The sequence below is a fragment of the Pteropus vampyrus genome, unplaced genomic scaffold (assembly GCF_000151845.1).
Source record: "Pteropus vampyrus isolate Shadow unplaced genomic scaffold, Pvam_2.0 Scaffold543, whole genome shotgun sequence".
In the NCBI taxonomy this organism is placed as follows: Eukaryota; Metazoa; Chordata; class Mammalia; order Chiroptera; family Pteropodidae; genus Pteropus; species Pteropus vampyrus.
In genome coordinates, this window is record NW_011889324.1 from 586,974 (window position 1) to 610,420 (window position 23,447).

Sequence of the window (23,447 nt, forward strand, 5' to 3'; positions counted from 1 at the left end):
CAGATGTACACAAACCACAGGGCCATTAATTTGAAGATTATATTTTTCCCTCTCCCCCAAGATAAATAAATCAAATGTAAAACACACACTGATATCTTCAAGAGTGTCATGGAGGCAACTGCCGGGAAGGTCCACTTTTTGTACTTCTGCTTTCCTATGACAACTTCATTTTGCCCTGAGGGGCTTTCTCATATAAAGAGGGTTGCTCCTCAGCTTTCCCAGCATTTCCTGCCTTTCCCTGGGGCGTGGACTTCTTCTCAGAAGACCGGTCCTCAGGCTTGCGTGCAATCAGCAGGCGGCAGGTGAGCAGGATTCCAAACACCAGGGCATGGGCGTAGCGTTTGAGAGGATCACCGACTAGCTGGTGAAAGAAGAGCACAACCAACACCAGCAAGAGCAGGAAGAAGTTGGCCACATCTTTGGGACGTCCAGGCACAAGGGTCATGACAATGCCACAGGCCACCTCAAGAGTCCCAATGCTTTTGCGGAGGAGAATAGAATTGATCCCCATTTTCTTCAGCAGAGGGAGGGCTCGAACATACGTCTTGTAAGCACGTTTCTAGAGTGGAATACCATAAGGAAATCATCGCATTAACTATGATTTCAACATTAGAATGAAGAAAACACCAAGCAAGTTCCTTCCCCACTATTCCTTTTCCACACCAGTCAAAGGTGTCCCATTTTTTATTGTGTCCCTTAAATAAAAGCCTTGTAATTAAGGAAAAAAGCAAAGAATCTGCTGAGATTCCTGTGATTTAAACATTATTAATCAGCACCAAAGGTAAGAGAATTTGGCTCTATAGTCTAATTTTTTTTTCTGATTATAAATCATAAATAACATGAAAAATTTTAAAGGAAATTCATCGGGCTCATAAAAAGTGATACAGATTAGCCACATCACATTTTCTAGTGCCTGCCTTGTCCAAATCCAGATGCATATGAAGACCAACAAAAAAGAAACGAGGCAAGACACAGTATGGTAAAGCCTCCCTAATTTGGACTTTCCTATTTTGGAATCTGTGGTACTGAAGAAACTTCAGCTGACCTAGAGTTCATATTTGTGGACTCTGTAAAAAAAAAATTATGTGCTAAGTAAATAGAAAATTAAAAATGTATGCAAACATTAGCCCCTTATATATCTTTAAAATATAGTGAGACAAAAATCATTCTCATGGTCATTGAGATAAATCCAAGGCCATTACAAGACATGACTTTGATTAGCCTGGTTTGAAGTCATTGATTTTAATTCAATAAATATTTATTGAACACCTACTATGGATTATTCGATGGAGATATACAGATGAATAAGACAGGGTCAAGAAGCTCTTGGTCTAGTGGGGGGAAACAGATACATAAACAGCATTATAAAGCAGCAAGGTTAGTGGTATATAATAGAGATCTGTATAATGTCTAATTGTAGCCCAAAGGGAGACATCATAGGACAGAGGAAGGAGTCACTAGATATATTACAAACTAATAGAATTATATGTACCTTAGAGGAATAGATAATCATATTTTTCACTATTCAGAGTGGCCTGATTCTCATTTTGGAGTAAATTGATGAGAATTTTATTAAATGTCTTATTGGATTGGCCCACTGCTTTGTTTTTATTAGGTATCCATTAATTCATTCAATATTTATTAAGTGTCTACTTATGCTAGACACTGTACTAGGTACTCTGGATACAGATATCAATTCTTCAAAGGCAATGCCTTCCTGAAGCTTGAATTTATGAAAGGAAGAACGGTTATGCAAATTCATAAGTGCAATAAAATATTATGAGTGTTGAATAAAATTATGTATTGGGTACAGTGGAGGCACACCAGAAGGAGTGGTCAAGTCTACTAGATGGAGAATGAGAAAAGCTAGAGGAGAATCTTAAAAAAAAGGGCAGGTGTTTGCAAGATTAAAAAGGGAAGAGCATTGCAGGTAGGGGAAGCTGGATGAGCAAAGGCCCTGAAAAACAAAATGGATTAGTGTGTTGTGAACGCTGTCCCAGTTCAGCATAGGTTGGAGGAGGGAGGAAAGGGAGAGGAGACATGAGACAAGGATGATAGATATGAATTAGATCATGGAAAACTATATATGTTGTATTGCGAAGCTGGACTTTATCCTATAATCCATGGGAGCAACATAATTTGCATTTAAGAAAGCTCCCTCTGGAAATAATGTGGAGGATGGACTGGGAGAGGTATGCCTGGAAGCAAGACCAGGTGAGGGACCTGGACTACAGTAATGACAGTAAGGATAGAGGGAAACAGACAGAGTCAAGGATACTTTGAATGCAAAATCAATGGAATTTGATGTCTTATTGGATGTAGACACTGAGGGAAAGAGAGAAGTCAAGAAAAATTCTCTGGTCTCTGGCTTCGGTGCCTGGATAAAAGTTTGGGAATGCATATAGAGGAACACGTCAGGGTGGCAGAGGGCAGGAAGGAGTGAGGAACTCAATTTGGGGTTTTCTGAGTTGAAGTACCTCTAAGACATCTCAGGGGGATGTCTTGTAGGCAATCAATAAGAAAGGTCTGGGGTAAATATACAGAATGAATAGTCATCAGTGTGCCCAGGTAGAATGTATACAGTGGTAAAAATTGTGTGATAGACATTTAAGAAGTGGGGAGAGAAAGAGAGTCCACAGTAGGAGGAAAGCCAGGAGAGACAGGGTCGTGGGGGCCAAGAGGAGTTTTAAGAAGAGAATAGTCAAATAAATACCCAGAAGTGGAATTGAAGAGTCATATGGTAGTTCTATTTTTAATTTTTTGAGAAACCTCCATACTGTTTTCAATAGTGGCTGAACCAATTTACATTCCCACCAACAGTGCACAAGGGTTCCCTTTTTTCTTAGCCAACAAAACAGTAACACTAATTTGAGACGATATATGCACTCCTACGTTCATTTACAATAGCCAAGATATGGAAGCAACCTACATGTCCATTGATAGATGAATGGATAAAGAAGATGTGATACACACACACGCATGCACACACACACAGGAATATTACTCAGCAGTAAAAAAAAAAAATTAAATCTTGTCATTTGCAACAACATGGATGGGCCTAGAGGGTCTATTATGCTAAGTGAAGTAAGCCAGACAGAAAAAAGACAAATACCATGTAATTTCACTTATATGTGGAACAGAAACAGACTCAAAGATACAGGGAAAAAACTGATGGTTGCCAGAGGGGAGGGGTTGGGGGGATGGATGAAAAAGGTGAAGGGGAATAAAAGGTACAAACTTTAGTTATAAAATAAGCCATGGTGATATAGCATATAGAACAGGGAATATAGTCAATAATATCATTTATAACTTTGTACATTGACAGATGGTTACTAGACTTATTGTGGTGATCACATCATAAGGTATATAAATGTAGAATCACTATGTTGTACACTGAAACGAATATAATATTGTATGCTAACTATACTTTAATACTTTTTTAAATTAAAATAGAAAAAAGAGAGAGAATAATCAAAAGCACCAGATGCAAGATGAGTATAATAATAATTGGGCAGAAAGCCAACTTGACCTCTCAGAAGTATCTGGAGCTTAGAATAGTCTTCATACTCTCTAGGTTTGGAACAAGTGTTAAGTCATTTCTTTCACTTCTGGACAAGTGAATGCACCATTATTACATGAATTAATTATGAGTGGTACAAGATAATCCTCTACAAGGACGGTTAAAAGACTGATGGTTTGGTGGAAAAAGCATAGGTTCGGAATTGAACAGACTTAGGTTCAAATCCCATCTCTGCCACTTTCTAGTTGAGTGTCACTGGGAAAATTATTTGACCTCTCTGAGCCTCATTTTCCTGAGCAGGGATAGGACTAAGGTGAAGTGCAGCTATTTTCCTTGAGTATAAAATTTAAGAAGGTACAAAAAATATTCATCGATCAAGGTAAATAATATCCATGATGAACAAAATGTCAAATTTTAAATAAAGGCAGGATCTGACTCTGCACTTGCACAATCCCACCTCACTCACCTTTTCCAAATTCCATCCCTGTCAGACCTGTCTTTATTTAAAATTTCACCTCACTCTAGGCACTACCCTGCTTCTGAAACAGATGAAGAAATACAAAATGTTAGTTGTTCATCCTCCTTCCTATCTCAGTTTAAATCATGGATTTTCAAAGAGAAATAAGGAGAGAGGTTGACCAGGAGGCAAAGTAAAACCCTGGGCCGAACTGAGCCAGACCAATGTGGAGCAAAGCAGAACTGAAGGTTAAGTTACCTAGTGGTGGGGAGAAGCCTGCCCATCTCCTCTCACTATTAACCTGGATGCCACCTGACCACTCTCCGCTCTTCTGCCGGAAAGAGAACATTTCAAATCCCTTTAATCAAAGGCAATTATCTAGCAATAATAGATTCTTAAGATAAGCTAAATTTCAATCTTAGTTTTGTCTCTAAATTGCTCGGAGAAAATTACTAAGTATTTTATTACCTCAGTTTCCCTTTTAGTAATTTAAATGAGCATTATGGAGATCTAGTCAAAGAATCACAGCATTATAGCATCAACCAAAGGCCACACGCACACATTTTATCATTAATGAACTACACAATTAGAAATCCATATGTTTGCAAGCCACAGTAATTATTTTAATGATAATCACGATGAATCAAGCAGGTCCATTCTTCTGGTATGAAGAGATATGATTCAGACATGAGTCAAAGCATATGGAGCCTTTCTTTAGTCATACTTTTTTTTTTGTCATTTATTCTTCACAACACTCCAGGGTTCATGATCTCATATTGATGACCTTAAACTTGAACAGCTCAAAACTGTCTAATAATACTCGTCTTTGATTATAATTAATAACAAATCTAAGGCCACTGTAAGGTCAAAATGGGAACAGAGGGCAAATGGTTTGGTCCACTTTAGTTCACTTGTGCAAATTAGGTAAAAGAAAAAAATAATTTGGCTGATATACTGCATGATTCCATTTATGTAATGTTCGAAAGCAGGTAAAACTAACTTATATTATTAGAAGTCAGAATACTAATTACTCTTTGAAAGGTAGTAACTAGAGTGGCCATGAGAGGGGTTTCTGAGGTGCAGGTTATGTTCTGTTTCTTGTTATGGGTGCTGGTTACACAAGAATATTCTGAAAATTCCTTGCACTGTACACTTAAATTTATAGAGGAAAAAACTATAAAACTATGTAAAAACAGAAGAAGGTGCAGACTAAAAAAATTCTCAGCCTAGTTGTTATCTTACACCATAAAGGCTACATAAGTACTGTAAAATTTACTGAATCAAGTATGATTTTCTTGAATCTCTGTAGGAGAAAATACCACATGTGAATCACAGTTCATTTTGTAAATGCAATAAAAAGCCATCACATGTTTAATCGCCAAATATCCACATGAATGATAAACACCTTTTAAACAATTCTACTTTTCACTGTCATATAATGCTTACCTAAAGAGGAAGCCAGGATACCTGGTCCTACTAACAAAAGTGGCCCCCTTTCTGATTGCATTGTAGGGCAAAAGAGTCTGACTTCTATTGTCAATCAAAGGTCACTCTGAAACAAGCACAGTTAGTTGTTGGCCGCTGAAAGGCTACAAGCTCCCTGGCATAAGTTTCAATGTAGTTTACTTTGGGATGGCTAGCTGTGTGAACTAAGTCACTTCATATCTCAGGGTCAGCTTCTGCTCTGAGGGAATAAACGTACTGTACCACCTCAGAGAGTGATCTAAGCATCAGTGAATTACTATCTTATTACTTAGTTGGAAAGCAATTAATGGCAGTGATTGGAAGTACAAAGGATTACCTATGGACATTAAATAAACTGCCCAACCATATTTGGAGTGTTTCCCCAGGGTTGCACAAACAAGAGGACACTTAACTATAGATAAACGAATCAATCAAATCAACAAACCTTCCCTATGAGGGGATGCAAAGAAGCAGAGACTTGCCCTGTCTTCTCGAAGGCCAAAATAACTTCGTTTCGCTGTGACAGGATTTTTGGTGCTTTATTACCATTTCATATATGTAGCCCCTTGTGCTTACAGGATGCAACCACTGCTTTAAGAGCCGAATACCAAATGTAGAGCAATCATTCTTATGTTCCCCATCACTGCACAGGAAACTGCTTAGCAGCATTTGCAAGTGCTGTCTCCCAATTTCAAGTGAATTAATAAAGGCATTTGGTCAAGGGAGTGATCGGTCATGTTGAATTCACATGGAATTTAGAGTACTCTATAATGACACTTGCCAAATCTGGAGGAGTATGAGGCAACACACACCAAATGCGCTATTCGAGAGAGGCATCTAGAAATTCTGCATGGGATCCACTGCATTATGCAGCAGCAAGTGTGGAGTTTTCAATATTGGCTGATTGCATAAAGTCTGTTCACCAGGCACATGAAAATAACATCTTGCTCTTCTAAATGCCTGACTTCAAGCCCTTAAACTGGCCATTAAAATTAGTCAGGAATCCACTGAATAACATAGAATCAATTATCATTACCATCTCAGCCAGTGCATTTTTTGAACACCTATCATATGCAAACACTGTACCAGATGCTTCCACAGGTAATCTCAGTTAATACTTAGAACAACCATCTGAGGTAGGTAGTATCTTTATTTTACAAATGAGGAAACTGAGACACTAAGAGTGTCAGGATTCGAACCCGAACCTACATGACTCAAAGCCTGTACTCTTTCCACTAACGGTTCCTGGCTTCCCCAGTAGAGATGAGAAAGAAGATCATAGTCATTTGTCTTTTTGTTTTTAGTGGCGATTCCTCATGGACAGGCTATAACACCTAAGATTAGCCCTAATGATTTTAGAACAAGAAAAAAGTAGTTGGCAGGAAAGGAAAAAAATCTAAATTTGAAAAATTCATTTTCAGAGTAAAATGAAACCCCAAGATATGAGTTGGGGCAGTTGAATTGGTACAAATAAGGGGAAAGAACGTGCCGCATTTCTCAAGAGTCGGTTTTAAATTCTGACATCCAAAAAAGCAGTTGTAACCACTAATGACACCTCTACTAAGAGTATTGAGTCAATGACTTGGTTTCTAATCTCTGCTCCAACAATAGCTTACCCTATGATCTTGGATCAGTTTATCCATCAGTAAAATAAGAATAAATAATAAAATTAATCTACCTCACAGAGATGTTTTAAAGAATAATCTTAAAATAACAACAGCAACAACACCTTGAGATCTTATAAGAAAAATCACTGTAGTCAACACATGACTAACTCCATCAGTGCAGAGGAATTGTTCTTAAGAAAATCAGGACATCCCAGATAATCATTTCAGCTGATCTGGAGTTGGGGTCCTGAGAGGCTGTATCTCCCTTCCAAGAAGCAAGAAATAGCTCCTGAACTGTACAATTAAGAACCAACCAGAGGAATCTGAAGGGTGATAACCAGCCAGGACAACGCTACAATGACTCATTCATTCACCCATCCATTCAACAAATATAAATTGAGAACCTTCTTTGTAGTAGAACTGAATTTTCTCCATTTCCTATGGGTTCAAGAATAAAGCTGGGCCATGCACTATCCAGTGGGCCCTGTCCCAGACAGCCATCTCTAGCCTGGAGCCCAGTGCTCAATATACAGGAGGGGAAGCTGTAAAAGGGCAATCTGAAAATCCTCCTCAACCTTCATACAACTGTGAAATCTACCTCCCGGCTTGATATAGTTCTTCCATTCTTTCTAGATGCCCCTGAGAACAGAAGCACAGAATTATGCATCCATACACACAGACGCAGACACAGACACAGACACAGATACACAGACACAAACATACACAACACATACACAATGGTTCTGTGCTGCTGTATTTGATTATACTTATTTAAATATGTTCCTTTGTATGATATGAAATCTTCATAGTTGTTTCTTCTGCTTTTCAGTAGACTGCAATAGATAGCTCCGCTCCCTATAGGAAGAAACCTACTCTAAACCCAATTGTGACTGGTCCTTCTCGTGAGCTCCTGAAAAGCTAGTAGAAAGCTTCCCGGTGACTCCATCTTAGTTGGATTGCCTGCAGATCCTAACATTGTACTAAGGGTGCAGCTTTGTGGGGGCCTCTAAAGCAGCTGAGCAGGCTCTGAGGGGCAGGGCAGGAAGTATACTGAAGAAGGGTACTATGTCCCAAAGGAAAGGGAAGGCTTAAAGGTACCTAAAGTGTGCACACACAAACATGTAAATATATGTGTGTGTGAAAAGTAAAGCAAGAGCATATTCATTTATTTATAATCTTAATACCAAACTACTACTGCCAAGATACAAACATAGCGGTATTTCTCCTCCACCTGGTCCCTCTGACTTTGATGGCTTCTGCTACACCACCTCTCCTTCCCTCCCCAATGCAGGCTGCCTTGGATACTCATTTTGACCTGATTTCAATTCCATCTGGTCAAACATGCTGGGAGGAGGGGAATGGAGGAAAAGCACATTCTGTTTTGACACTGGGGCTAAACCTAGGCCCTTGAGTCCCAGCCACAGGGTGATCCTGTGGTAAGGGAGACATGGAAAGCACCAGCTCAAATCCTGAGACAGAAGCCAGAGCTACCTGCAAACATTTTCTGAGCATCTACAATTTGCCAGTCTCCATCCATTGCAGCTCAAGTTGAGGGGCCCTGGAAAGCTCTGCAGTGGGCTCCAGGATTACTATGTATTCCTGTCATAGTCAACCTGTGGGGCTAGTCTTCCTTGCATCAGCTCTGATGAGGTGTCCCTCTTGCCTCTTCTCTCTCTCCCTCCCTGTCCCTCCCCTAAGCTCCTTTCCTTCTTGACCTTGAGAGACCAGTAATGGGCTCTCTCTTAGTACTGGCAGTCTGGCAAAGATGGTGAGAAACAGGTTCCCTTCGGCTGGAGTGGGGAAATGAGGCAAAGTGACAAGGGGAGAGGCGAGAAACCAAAAGTGCTAGAAACATCTCCCTGCCATCTCGTCGTACTCCACAGCAAAGGAACTAGTCCATTTAATGTCCAACTGGGGAGAGCAGCCCTGCCCCCAGGTTTGCAGAGGAAATGTTTTGGCCAGTCACGTTCAGCGATTCTAACTCTGCAGAGGGGAAAACCTGCAGAGGGCCTGGCCTTGGCCATCCACAGGAGGCAAGGTGGGGATTATGGACTATTTTTCAGGAAAGAAAAGGCAGACTTTGCGGATTGTGCAGATTAGTCCACAAACAAAACGAAATAAAACATCCAGCTCTCTCTTGAGAGAAGGGGAAGAAGCAAGCACTCGGTGACCTTTATTTGGGCCAAGACTGCTTTGTCTCAAGGATACAGACAAGCTCCCAGGCTACTAGGGGAATGCCAACGGCTCTCCGCCTGGGATCAAGAAGACCTTTTCCGCCCCTAAGAATTGCTTGTTTTTGTAGCCCTTTCTCTCCCAGCCCTTTCCTTCCTTCTCCTCCCTCCCTTTTGTTCTTCCCGAAGATAAATAAACTCTCCCGCTTGCTAAACTCTTAGCTCTGAGAGAAAGGGATCAGACTTGCGGACTGGTCGCCCGGACTTTGGGTGTGCTGGAAGAAGGGAGGGGTTCCTGCCAGTGAGTGACAGGTGTTACTCAGGTCTCAGCCTTCTGGATTACTTGGGGGTGGGGGGTACTCGCTGGACAACCCCTCCTCCAACTGGCATTCAGTGGCTCCAAAACAGTTGCTTCCGGCATAGCCCACAAATGAAATCGCTCTTGTCCAGCTGCTCCTTCTAAGCTGCAAAGTTGTTGGGGAGACGGGAGGATCCGGGGTGGGGATGGGGGTTAAGGGCACGGGACTGTGGACTGGAAAGGAAAGAAGGGGAGAGGTATTCGCGATCCCTTGGGGGCACGCTCCTCATCACCCGCTCGCTTCACTTACCATCTCGTTGTAGGCATCCTTGCTGAGCCTGGGTGTCAACTTGATAGTCCCCATGAAAACAAAGAAGAGTCCCAGGGCCACTGAGAGGGCCACGACAGTTATGGTTCTGGGGGATGCCATGGGGTCGCCAAGGCTGGTCCCAACTAATCCTTCTGCTTTGCGCACCCTGTCTGTCTCAAGCGCTGGCAGTTAGCACAAAGAGTGTGAGAGGGACGCTGCGGAGGCAGCAGGCGGCTAGAATGACAAAGGGAGAGGAGGGAGCTCTAGAGAAAAATTGAGAGATCCAGATTCAACCTCTCTCACTACAACAATCGCTGGGTCCTAATGCCCTACGTTTGCTTCTCATTGGCCAAAAGCACAGTCTTGAAGTTAAAAGAAGGCGTAAACTGAGGTGGAAACGTCAAGTCTTAAATGGGGAAAAGGTGGGTTAAGCTTTGAGCTCGGTCTCTGAGCAGCCTCTGGGATGAAGACTTTAGGGAAGACCTCCTTTCTACCCCTTCTCAGCAGGCGCACTTTTCATCCCTGTAGCCCTCTAGTTATTACTCTTTTCAACCTCTCTCTTTTTCTTCCCTTTCCTTTCCCTCAATCAAATCGTTACCAACTGCTGTTTTCTGCAGTTGGTAACACTCAAGGATAAAACTGCAAAGTTGTCAGGCTTGATTGCTGCCAAGGAAGGCTTTCTCTTCCTCTTCCTCTAAAACCTTTCATGGCTCCCATTGCCCAGTTGTTAACGACAGAGTTTTAAACTTGGCATTCAAAATCTTACACATTTTGACTTCTGCCTCTCTTTGGAGGTGTATCTTCCAATAGCTCCCACTGCCATATGCCAGCCCTCATTTCCTATCTACTTATGGCCCCATACAACCGGAGCTTTCCCACCTCCCCTACATTCCCTTTCCCTATTCCAACGCTCTTCACTAACATTCAACCTTTTCTTCATTGTCATCTCCTCCATGAAGCCTTCTCTGGTCCATTCCCAGCAGGATTTGATTTCTTCCTCCTCTGATTTCCTGTAATAATAACCAATATTTATTGACCGTTTACTAAGTGCTAGACACTGTCCTTTACTTGAACTGGCTCATTTAATCTTTACAGCAACACTGTGAGCCCCGCCCTCCCATCAGCAGTATAGAACTATGTACACATCAACAAATCTGCACCAAGATATCAGCGTGTTTTTCATCTTCACTGATTTCATTCATTAAAAAAAAACTGTATTTCATGGGATATTGGTGTGTTAGAACATTTTTTCATATTATTGGTCGTATGTGTATCTTCTGTTTATGTCCTTTTCCATTTTTGATAGATTCATAAGAACACTTTATATCATATTGACATCAATCATGTTTTAAATATTTTTTTCCAGTTTGTATTTGCCAATAAAATTGATGGAATCAAATCTAGCAACACTTTTATGATACTTTCCATTGTTTTATGCTTAGAAATTTCTTCCCAATCTCAAGATTAAACACTTGGCCTATACTTTCTTAAAGCTGTTTTATGCTTCTTTGTTTGTTTTACATTTAATACTGATGATTAATTCAATCCTCTTTGGTTTGCGATGCTTCCTTTATTGTACATCAGGTTCCTATCTTTTTACTAGGTCAGTCTCAAGGCTTTCTGTTTTGTCCCACTGATTTGTTTGTTGATTTTCGTAATAGCATTATAATGTTTTAAATATTATAACTTATGTATACATTTTAATATCTTAAAAACCAAGTCTTGCATCATTGTTATTCTTTTTCAAAAAAATTCTTTGCCATTCTACCCTATTTATTCTTTTAGGTGAACTTTATAATCACTCTATCAAGGTAAAATAACTTTGAATTTTGACCGGACTGAATTAAACATGTAATTAATTTATAGCTTTCTCATCCAAAACTATGGCATCAATTTCCATTTATTCAAATCCTGGTTGCTTAGAGATATACAAATATCTTTGTTTTCTTTGTATATAGCCTATTTATTTTTAAAAGGATATTTCTAAGGATTTTATGTTGTTTTCTTTTCATCACAAGTGGATTTTTTTTCTCCATTATATCTTCTAACTGGTTGTTGCTGGTTTACAGGAAAGTTATTGATTGGTATTCAGCCACTTTGCTGATCTCTTTTCTGAACTCTCTTGTTAAATCTATGAGTGTTTCAATTGATTCCCTTGGGTGTTCTCTGGATAGACAATGGAATCAGCTGCAAATAATGGTGATTTTGTCTCCCTTCCAATAGTTATACCGCATTTCTTTTTCGCATCTTACTGTGTTAGGTACAGGCCAGCTTCCAACATTTTCCTGGCTGGGGCAAGAGTACGAATGGAGGCCCGCTTACTACATTTCAAAGAACCATGAATTGGAGCACAAGGAGAAGCAAGAGATCCAATGATTACTATTGGGAAACAATCATCGTCATGGAAGAATCTATCGCTATTGAGAGAGGAAAGACTTGACAAATTAACCTGTTTTTTTTCTCTTACTAAGCATTTCTGCTGCTCAAATTCTCCCTGCACACCAAAGCAGTGTCTGACATCAGCAGCAGCATAACTCACAAACCTTCATGGAATTTGGATGTGTTTGCCTTTTGTTTCAAGTACATAGGGCAAGAGATATGAAATACTCCCTTTACGTTTGAAATGATGTTAATCACAAGAACAGAGGTTTAGGGTTATGTGTTGTGCACTGGATGGATCCCGAGTGACACAAATGCACATATCTTCTTTAATAAATTTATTTTTGTGTATTTGTAATATGAGGGAACCTCCAAAAGCATGGGTCCCAGAGCAGAAGCCCCCCTTGCTCAGGTATAAGAATGATGCTGGTTACTCAGAACACTACTAAGCACTTTTAAATGACAGCAGCCTAGTTTTGTCTTTGATGGTAGTAAAAATGCTTTTATTTAGTAAAGAGCTATCATTTATTGAGGGTTTATCATTTGTCAAGTGTCATTATAAATGCTTTACGTACATCATCTCATTTATTCCTTACAATAATGCCCCAAAGTAGGAACTATCATTATTAGGCTTCGATTGATTAAGTAACTTGCTCAAAGTCACATGCCTGTGTGTTCCTGAGGTGGGATTTGAAACTCAGGTAGGTCTGAAATCAAAAGCCCATTTTATTAACTACTATATTTTACTAACTTTTATTTTATCATTTATCATAATTTTGGCTATTGGTTTGAGATGGATATTCTTTATCTTTATTTGGCTCTGGCATTGAAATAGAAAACTGGATTTTTTTAACTTGAACTTGAAACTAAACTGAGATCTAGTACCCGGTCCCTACAAAGAGGCAGCCCTCTTTGTTGTCTCTTGGGACATGACGAATTCTGTTCTTGGTATATCTCGTTCCTTACATCCTATCATTTGGATATTTGTAGGTTTTTGCTTCAATTGTAGGGGTCTCTGGATGGTGATTGTACAGGGGTCACAAACTCACATGCCTAAAGAGGGTGAAGAGCAAGTATAAATGTGTAAATCCAGTAAGATGTTAGGCAACAGGTATTAGGGTTTGTTTTGTTTGTTTTGTTTTGTTTTGTGACCCCTGAATACTCTAAAAATTCTGGGATTACTACTAATGAGGCCACCGGTTATGCAGCGCAGACCATTGTGCAGTGTTTCGGTGGTTCTCAAAGTGTGGTCTGAGAACCTCAAGTGGTCTATTATTTCCTCGAGGTAATTTGTGGCCTGCTCTCTTAGAGTATTAGCATTACTTTGTTTCTGGTTTACTTTTACTTGCTGTCTTATCCAAAGGAGCATCATTTTCCTCATTTGTCATGGAAGAGGTTTGCAAGGTAGATGTTCTGCAGAGTCCTTTGCCTTATCATGGCGGTCCTGATTGAAAGACCATGAGATTCACATCAGAGTGGGTACAATGACCATATCTCCACAGCCTCATGACTTGCTCTGTAGGCTGAAGTAAGGTATCTTAATTTTATCACTGGCTATCATCTAGTGAACGAGCATTCTCTGCTAGCCATAATATAATTACAGTGCATTACATATACCGACCCATTCGATCCTCAAGACAGCCCTGTGAAACAAGTCCAGTGGGTTCTATTATTATGCCCATTTTTACAGATGTGGAAATTGAGGCTCGGGGAGAATAGGATATTTGTCCAAGGTCATCTTCTCATAAGTGGCAAGACTAGAAATGGAGTCTGCCCAACAGCAGAGCCGAATTTTTAGACCGTTATTGGCTCTTAACTTTGGCTGGCATTAGAATCATCCGGAAAGTTGTTTTTAATGCATATAAGCAGGACCCATCTGCAGATATTCTGTTTTAATTGGTCTGGGAGGGGTCTCCAGCACTGGTATTTTAAAAAAAGCTTTCTAAGTGATTCTAATTTATAGCCACACTAATGAACACTGCACTCTGTTTACTTGCCTCAAAACAAAGTGACCTCTGCTGATCTCAGAGAAATACAAGGAACATGGTGGGAGCTGAATGAAAAGTAAAAAGAGCGACAAGGTTTGTGGTGGAGTGAGTGTTATGTTCAACTTATGCCTCTCTCTGTCTACTGTTGGCAACATAAGTTCTTTACAAGGTAGGTGTGAACAAGCTCTGAGGAGACTTTGTATAGTAATACAAGAGTCCCCAATCCCAGGGCCGTGGACTGATACTGATCTGTGGCCTGTTAGGGACTAGGCTGCACAGAAGGAGGCCAGCAAGCGAAGCTTCATCTGTATTTGCAGCCGCTCCCCAGCGCTAGCATCATCGCCTCAGCTCCACCTCAGATCATCAGACATTAGATTCTCATAGGAGCACTGGTCCCTGGTGACAAAAGAGTTGGGGACCGCTGCAGTAATTAATGGCTCTTTTCTCAGCTTCGCAAGTAGTGCTAATCGAGACCTTATATAGCATCGGACTGAATGTGTTGATTATACCATAATCCCAATTGACAGGTAGCTATACTCAGCAAATACCGCTCTTTGAGTTGCTTCGAAAAGAAAACCAAGATCACACTGTATATGCATCAGCTTTTTGTAGCTATCAGGACTAAGAAACTGAGCCTAACCCAGATACGTTCAGTTCTTTCTAGACATATTATGTTCTGTGAGCACAGCCTATGCACTGTGTTCTTTCTGAGGGTGGAGTCTCTAGCCAGTCATCTGGTCTTCCTGGAGAGGCAGAGGCAGTGACTAGAATCTGCACATCAGAACATGCCCAGGATCCCTGAGCACTGAGCTAGGAGGAGAGCACAACCCTCTGCGCTTCATTGCAGCTCTGGCTCTTTTGCCCTGGCCAGAGGTCATGGCATACAGAGTGCAGGTCTTCCACTCCAGCAACACCAGCATCACCTGGAAACTTGTTAGAAATGCAAATTCTCAGGCCCTGGCCAGACCTACTGAATCATAAACTCTGGAGATGAGCCCCAGGATTCTGTTTTAACAAGCCCTCCAGGGAACTTTGATGTACACTAAAATTTGAAAACAGTTGGTTAAAAATTAAAAGTTTAAAAGTGGAGATGCGGGCATCAGACAGCTAAATTCAAGTTCTAGTTCTACTTCTTACTATGTGACCTTGGGCAAGTTGTTGATCCTTCTCTATCTTTCAGTTACCTCATCTGTAAAATACAGCTACTGATTTTCATATCTGTAAAACAATTACTAACATGGGATAATGCACAAAGAGCACTGAACACAGTGCAAGGCACAGAATACAGATTCAATAAATGTTGAATACTCTGTTATTATTATTATTATAAGGGCGCTTCTTGATAATCACTTTCATTTCCAATGTGATTGGATTCCTTTGTAAAAGATCCTAATTATAAGATCAGAAACCAAATAGCCTGTCTTAACTCAATGGGGATGGGGCAGAAAGTATTTCATCTACCAGTTTCTTCACAGAATCATTGAATATAAAAACGGAGGGGTATCTTGAAAGCAATCTAGTCCTACCAGTCCATTGAATCTAATAATGGCTTGTAAAAGAAATCTGATGCATAGCATCGGGAAAAAAAAGTAGAGATGAGCAGCTAAGGAAGGTGATTTAGAGAGAATTTAAATTATAGCCTCCAGTCAGTTGTAGAATTTGTGCCCTTGGTGCTAAGTCCCAGGCATGAAGCCAAAGTTCATGCACTGGTGGCATTCCAGTATGGAGCAGGACATGGGATAGGTGTCCCCATGTTATTTTTTCTATATCTAGCTGTGAGGCACAAGCTGCCATGATTGAAATGCTATTAACATCGAATTGACAACTTCAACACTATAAAAAGCAAAGGTTGGGAACCTTGTTAAATGAGAAAATGAACATCAGCACCACCCATGTAAATCTGAGGTAGTAAATATCTGTCACCCTAGAAACCAGAACATGAACGTAGGTAGGTAGTTTGGTGACAGTTTCCAGGGTAATTCTTCCCATATTCAACATTAAACTTTCCTATTATGTTAACTCTTTCTCCATATGTCTACTAGACGTTCACTCGATGTTCCACTGTCATCTCCCCCTCCCAAAAGACCTTTTTTCTGACTTTTCTATTTTTTAAGTTGCCAGTGCCATTCTCCTAAGCACTACTGTCAAAACCCTTGATGTTTATCATGAACTGAAGGGCCCCAAAAGTATTACCTATCTTCAAATGTAAGAGATACATTTTATAAAAAAAAAAATTAGACACATAAATCAGGAAATGATAGACACTCCAACTGAAAAATTAATTTAAAAGCTCACAGTGGATGAAACTAGCCATGTGTAACTCTCCCCAAAGAGACTTCTTGTAAATACAATTTGTAGATATACTGCAGATGAAATTAAGATGCTTCCCAATATCTCACCTGGGAGCTACCAACCCAGAATGCAATCCATATAAGATGAGCTGTTACCTTGGCAACTGTGACATGTAATGAGGATAGGAGGCAGGTAATATTGTAATGACAGAGTTTTCTGGTAACTAGTTAGAGATGGTGGAAAAAAGGACATTGGAGTTAGTTTATCCAACTCTGTTCAAGTAACAGGAACACTGCTCTGGTAGATATGTCTCAAAGAACCCAGTCAAAGAGCTCTCAAAACCATTCAGCCCCACATATTCAAATTACAAGTGACCTTCTGATTGCTTCTTTGGTTTCTCAGGTACATTAATAGCTGGTAGGTATAACCCGAGATAGGAGATAAGAATATTTCAGTCACTAGAAACTATATTCCTCATTGGCATTTGGCTTGTAAATCTCTTATTAATCTGCTTAGTGTAAATTAGTCCCTCAGATTTTAAGTCCCTTCCATGGGAATGGATAAAATCTAGTTCTCAGTTTCACAGTCTGGACTATGGGGTTTCACCAAGATTCATCGATTCACTTTTTTCTCTGATATCTTACTTTTATTCTTATTATCAATGTAATGCCTGTCCATTGTGGAAAAATTGGAAATTACAGAAATGGAAAAGAAGCTGACAGATGAATCGCCCCCAAACTTACTATCTAGAGTAAACAGCATCTAGAGTAAACAGTTGGCATATTACCTTTCGATGCATTTTTATTTACAAATTTCAGATCATATTGATGCACAATTCTTTATCCTGCCTTTTTCAATTAAGATTGCCTTCTACACATATTTCCATGTCATTAAAAACTTTCAAAGACATAATTTTAAGATAAATTTGTATTGAACTATAACATATCCAGAATACAACTCAATAAATTTTCACAAAATGAACACACCTGTATAACCAGAACCCGGATGAAGAAACAGAATATTATCAGCTCTCAGAAGCCCCCTCTTATGCCTCCTACCAGCCACTCCTCACAGTCTAAAGGTAATGACATGCTACTTCTAACACCATATCATGAATGTAATTTTTAGTGGCTTTACAATTAGTCTATAGACCATATTTTATGTAACTATTCCCCATTTTTCTAATGTTGGACTTTGAGGGTGCTTTTTTTTTTTACAAACTCAATTATTTTATTATTTTTAAATAAATTTTATTTTATTAGTTTCAAGTATATAGTACATTGGTTAGACATTTACATAGTTTATAAAATGATCCCCTTAATTGCTCTTTCTCTCCTCTGGCTCTCTATCTAGCCTTTATATTAATGCTAACTGCATTCCCTATACTGTGCTCCCCATTCCCGTGACCATCTATAGATCGACTACTAATTTGTACTTCTTTAACCCTTCACCCCATTCCCCCAGCCCCCTAATCCCCCTCCCCTCTGGCCATCACCAGATTGTCCTCTATATTTGTGAGTCTGTTTTTGATTAGTTTGTTCTTTTTGTTCCTTAGATTCCACATGTAAATGAAATCATATGACATTTATCTTTCTCTGTCTGACTTATTTTACTCAGCAAAATAACCTTTAGGTCCATTCATGTCATTGCAAATGGTAGGATTTCATTTTTTTAATGGCTAATATTCCATTGTATATATGAACCATAACTTCTTTATCCAATTGTCTCTTGATGGGCACTTAGGTTGCTTCCATAACTAGGCTATTATAAATGGTGCTGCCATGAATATAGGGGTGCATAGATCTTTATGAATTATTGTTTTTTCTATTTTCAACAGTGAGACCCTTGGGGCATATATCTTTGTCCACATCTCTATTTCCTTAGAATAGATTCCTAGAGGTGGAATTTCTGGGGCAAATGGTCTGAAATTTTTAAAGGCTCTTAATTCTAAATGCTTTCTGAGAAGGTTGTGTCAATTTACAATTCTGTCAGTAATGTGTGAGAGCATCTGTCTCTATTGAGGTGTTTTTATCAGTTTACTTAAGCTTTTTAAATAATAAAGATAATGACCTTTTGCCATACTTGTATATTTTTTTCTGTTTGTTGTTTCTGTTTAATTTAATTATATTTTGTCATATAGAAGTTTTTAAGGGTTATGTAGTAAAATTTACCTACATGGTAGTTTTTTTCCTACTGCCTTTCAGTTTGGAAAGTCTTCCTATGTCCAAATTTTACCATAGTCATCTATATTTTATTTTAGGGCTTTTATGATTTGATTTTTTGACCTTTAACTAATTCATCTGGAATTTCAGTTGTTGCATGGCAGTAAGGCTGAAATTTGAATGGGTATCACCTGAGGTGCTTGTTACAAACCCAGATATGCCTGAGCCTAACTCTCTGAGATTTCGATTGCCTAGGTGTCAGGTGGAGTTCAGGAACCTGCATTTATTATAATCACTTCAGCTGATTACATTGCAGATGGGCCCCTGTCCACATTTTGAGAAACGCTTGCAGCATGTAGTGTGGCCTGCTTTAGTACAAGATTTCGCACCTCCCATCTGGATAACTACGGCAGTCTCCCTCAGCTTCCAGGTCACTGCACCCTAAAATACAACCTACACAGAGCTCCTAGAGTTCTCTTCCAGAAACAGTTCATGAAAAACTCATTAGCTGCCCATTGCTCCGAAAACTAGACCAAACCCCGCATCCCAGCACTCAAGGCCCTTTATTATCTTCCCAGATCTATTGATTTGATCAGCTGGATCTGTAATGACTTTGGAACCACTCTCCCATCTAGTCAGACCTGCCTCAAGAGCCTTGGACACCTGTTGCTCATTCCTGTTTTCATGCTGCAGCTCCCTTCTCCTTATAGGTTATTCAAATACTATGCATTCAACTCCCCACTTTCTCATCCTTCCCTGACTACCAAGAAGATCAATGCTATCCTAGAATTACCAAAGCCCATTATTGTGTATTCTCACTTTATGTGTCTTATCTCCACATCAGGTCACACAATCTCAAGGGCATGGTCTGTATATCTATCCCTCATAGCCTCTAACACAGTCCTAAATGGAAGGAAAGCACACCCAAAGCAGGAAGTACTGTAGTTAATGGAACCAAACCAGCCCTAACTGCCAAGTGATTTTAATACATGTTATTTCTGAGAGCTAGTGCTGTGGCCTTTCAGAAATCTTTTGCTTGGACCAAAATGAGAATGTTTGACAAATTTCTAGAGACTTCACTTTGTTGTGATTTGGTTTGCTAATAACAAAGTTACAAAAAGTTTTCAGCTCTTGTTTAATTTAACAATATTAGCACCTGTGACATGTCCATTTGTTAACTTTCTGGTTGAAGAGTTTAACCTTTTCTATAATATGGGTATTTCTTTTCCCTCTTACAAATGTAATAATTTCTCTTTTATAGAAGAACCTGCTTTATCAGATTAAATAAACATAAAATTAATGGCTAAATGATTACATTATAGCTTCCTTTATCTCGTTTCTTTTTTTAATTTTTATTTTTTTAAATTAATTTATTTTTATGGCGACATTGGTTAACGAAATTCAATAAGTTTCAGCTGTATACTGTAGCAGTAAGGCATATATATATTTCCACTGTGTGTTCACCTCCTATAGTTAGATTTCTTTCTGTCACCACATATTTGACCCTCTTTACTCCATCTACCTCCCCCCTGCCCCCATCCTCTACATTCTGGTAACCACTAGTCTATAGTCCATGTCCATGAGTTTCTGTTTGTTTGTCCTGTTCATTTGTTGCTTTTAGGTTTATATCCCACATATAAGTGATATCAGGTGATTTTCGACTTTTTCTGTCTGGCTTATTTCGCTTAGCATGATTATCTCAAGGTTTATCCATGTTGTCGCAAATGGCAGTATTTCATCTCTTCTTATGGCTAAGTAATATTCCATTGTATATAGGTACCTTCTTATGGCTAAGTAATATTCCATTGTATATATGATTGGCTTCTTTAGCCAATCATTTATCATAGGACACTTCGGTTGCTTCCATATCCTGGCCACTGTGAATAATGTTGCTATGAACATCGGTGTGCAAATGTCTTTTTGGATATGGGTTTTCAAGTCTTTGGGGTAAATACCCAGTAGAGGGATTGCTGGATCATATGGTAGATCAATTCTTAGTTTTTTGAGGAACCTTCATGCTGTTTTCCATAGTGGCTGTACCAATTTTTAGTCCTACCAGCAGTGTACGAGGGTTCTTTTTTCTCCACACCCTCTCCAACATTTGTTGTTACTTGTTCTATTGATTATAACTATTCTAATAGGTCTTTTCTCTCTTTAACCCTCTGGGTTCTGCCTTCTCCAATGACAGACCTGCTTTAAATGAGTTTGCTTGGATGCTCAGAATGGGTGACAAGGTGGGATTCAGTTCAATTCATCAGATATTTATTGAGCCCCTTCTGGGAACCTGGCTCTGTGCGAGGCACAACGAAGGATGAAAAAGATGAGAAATGACAAAGGCGCGGAAACGAACTGGGAGAAGAAAGGGGAAGAAGAGGTAAGGAAACGAGTAGAGCTGGCTATCTGCATGAGAGGGGATTAAAATAAGAGAAAGGGGAAAGAGAACCAAAGGTGCATTCTGTAGCCTGGTTTCACTTGTTACAGCTGCGTAGGCTAAGAAACTCAAAGCAGTGGTTGGAACTCATTTTGCATAAGAGCCATGAGAGCAATTAGGAAGAGGCCACAATTTGAGTCAAGCATTTACAAGCTCAAGCCTTTAGAATGGGAAGTAAAATCTTTTCTGAAAAGGTATGCACTTGTCTGCATGCATGTGTATACACACACACACACACAATTTTTGAATGATAATAGCTAACATTTATTGTGTGTGGTTATTCTGTTCTAAGCACTTCGCATGTATTAAATTATTTAATCTTTATCATGACTGTGAGGTAGGTGCAATTATTATAGACATTTTTTTCAAATGAAGAAACTGAGGCACTGAGCAATTAAGTAACTTGCCCGAGTTTACACAGTTTATAAGTGGCAGATCTGGCTTTTGAGCCTTGGTCCAGCTGACTTAACGTTTACTGTTATTTGAGGTATTGGTCCATGTTTAATATACTGCTGTACTTAATAGGGCTAATGCATTGCCTAGTACAAAACAGGCAAAACAGGCAACATAACTGAAATGTTGACTATAAAGTGCTTTCCATTTAAACCCAATTACTATTAGGCAGACAAGTCAAGTGTCATTAAATATAGGTTCACTTTACTGTAAATTTTAGACCATTAAAGCAATAATTTTTTATAGCACACACATGTGTACATCCTTTAACGTTATCTTACTCATTTGGCTGGGCTCGTTACCTCTCAAAAAATCAGAGGAATCATTGAGTACAGTCCAGGAGCTGGTAAATGAACTAGTGGTCTCTGGCCTCCTTCTGAGTTCTGTAGTTGAAGACAAACATTCTTTTGCTGAGGTTTTAGGATTTAGTAGCCTTGCCTGGGATCCAGTTGAGAAACCAGGTTTACTTTGTCATAATAACATAATACTTTTTGGATACAATGTAAAATAGAGGGAGAACAAATTTCTGAAAAAGCCTATGGCCCCAAATTGGGGCTGACTTTGACAAACGGTTGCGATTTGAGAAAACCTCCCTCATCTCCCAATCTTCCAACCCATTATGGATCAGATGCCTGCAATTCTACCATTTATAAACTATTCTTTTCGCTGAAAGAGTTAAAGCACAAGCCGCGAAGAGATGGGCAGCACTATTAACGCAGTAGTGTGAACGTCTACGTGATTTTTGAGGTTTATCCAGATCCACCAATAAGACAGTGAGAAGAGCAGGCGATGGGCGGGGTCTCGGGGAGGGTGGAGAACTTGGGGAACTGGGGGGGAGCAGAAGGGAGGGGAGAAGAACTTGTGGAGGGAAGGCGCTGGGCAGTGGGGCGATGAATGCTTTTGAGGAAGGTCTCTAGAGAAGGCTCCCCTGCAGAGTAGGGAGAGGGTCTCCCCGAGACTAGCGGCCCCGAGTGGGCCGCCTGGGAGGAGCCGCGTGTCCCGCTGCGCCCGCCCTAGGCTGCCTGCGTGTGCGTCGGAAGTCCAGGCGCCCAGTGCACCAGGAAGTGACTCTCCCTAGCGGCAACAATTCAGGCTTTTTCGTTTGCCGCCTCAGGTTTGTAAGAGGATTTATTGGTTACAAAGGTAAGGGGGTTAAATGGAGAGCCCAGAAAACACGATTTAACTCTTACCATGCAGAAAACTGCTGACTGCGCCAAACTGCCCGCGGGGCGGGGGTGGGGACGGGGGCGCGACCAGATCCAACGCTGGCTGTACAATGTCGCCTCTAGCCGTGAGTCCACCTGTGGTCTGACCTGCCCCCTCAACCCCTCCACCCTCCCTTTCCAGGCCTCCCCTGGCCCTGCAGCCCGCCCAAGTTCAGTGGTAGCCTTTCCTAGTGGACCCTTTCCAAAAGACGCGGTGGGCAGAACTTGCCCAAAGAAGAGGAGAATGGAGGGGCTTGTGAAGGGGCTGGTCGAAGGAAGCACCTGACCGAAGATGGTCTGCAGTCAAGGCAAGCAGTAAACCCATCTGTCTGTCTCATTTAGCCAGGAACCATGTATGGAGCCAGGCCAACTAAAGGGTGAACAGAGAATGTAAGCAGGACTTTCCTGCGGGTGATCAGTTTGCTCACCCGCAGATCTTTAGCCCTGCGCGAATCTACCTCCCACCTAGTCTCTGATTTGAACTCTGAGCATTTCAGGCAGGATTAGCCATTCCATCCGTAGAGAGTTAGTCTACCTTCCTGTCTAGCAGCTCTGGACCCTGGATCCCTTTCTGATCAATTCCTAAGGCAGAAATAGAGCAATTGTCACAGACTTCTTAAAACTCAAGTATTTATTTAAAACAAGAAAAACTATAAAAAGAAAATACTCTTTTCTGTGAACAAATGCCCTCTCTGACATGAAACAGAAAA

General features: G+C 40.2%; 2 protein-coding genes across 2 annotated transcripts in view; one reads left to right on the forward strand and one right to left on the reverse strand.

The window, feature by feature from the left end:
- Positions 1–25: 25 nt before the first annotated feature.
- TMEM35A (transmembrane protein 35A) lies at positions 26–10,074 on the reverse strand. The gene is made up of 2 exons (XM_011383813.2): positions 9,828–10,074; positions 26–559 (listed from the first exon to the last, which is right to left on the reverse strand). Exons 1-2 carry the CDS (start codon positions 9,945–9,947, stop codon positions 155–157), a joined length of 525 nt encoding a protein of 174 aa, XP_011382115.1. The 5' UTR covers positions 9,948–10,074; the 3' UTR covers positions 26–154.
- Positions 10,075–22,368: 12,294 nt separating this feature from the next.
- NOX1 (NADPH oxidase 1) overlaps positions 22,369–23,447 on the forward strand; it is a 175,768-nt gene continuing 174,689 nt past the window's right edge. The window contains exons 1-2 of the mRNA XM_023525254.1: positions 22,369–22,646; positions 22,880–23,045. Coding sequence (XP_023381022.1) covers positions 23,030–23,045 — 16 coding nt within the window. The 5' untranslated portion in view covers positions 22,369–22,646; positions 22,880–23,029. The remainder of the gene's footprint in view (positions 22,647–22,879; positions 23,046–23,447) is intronic.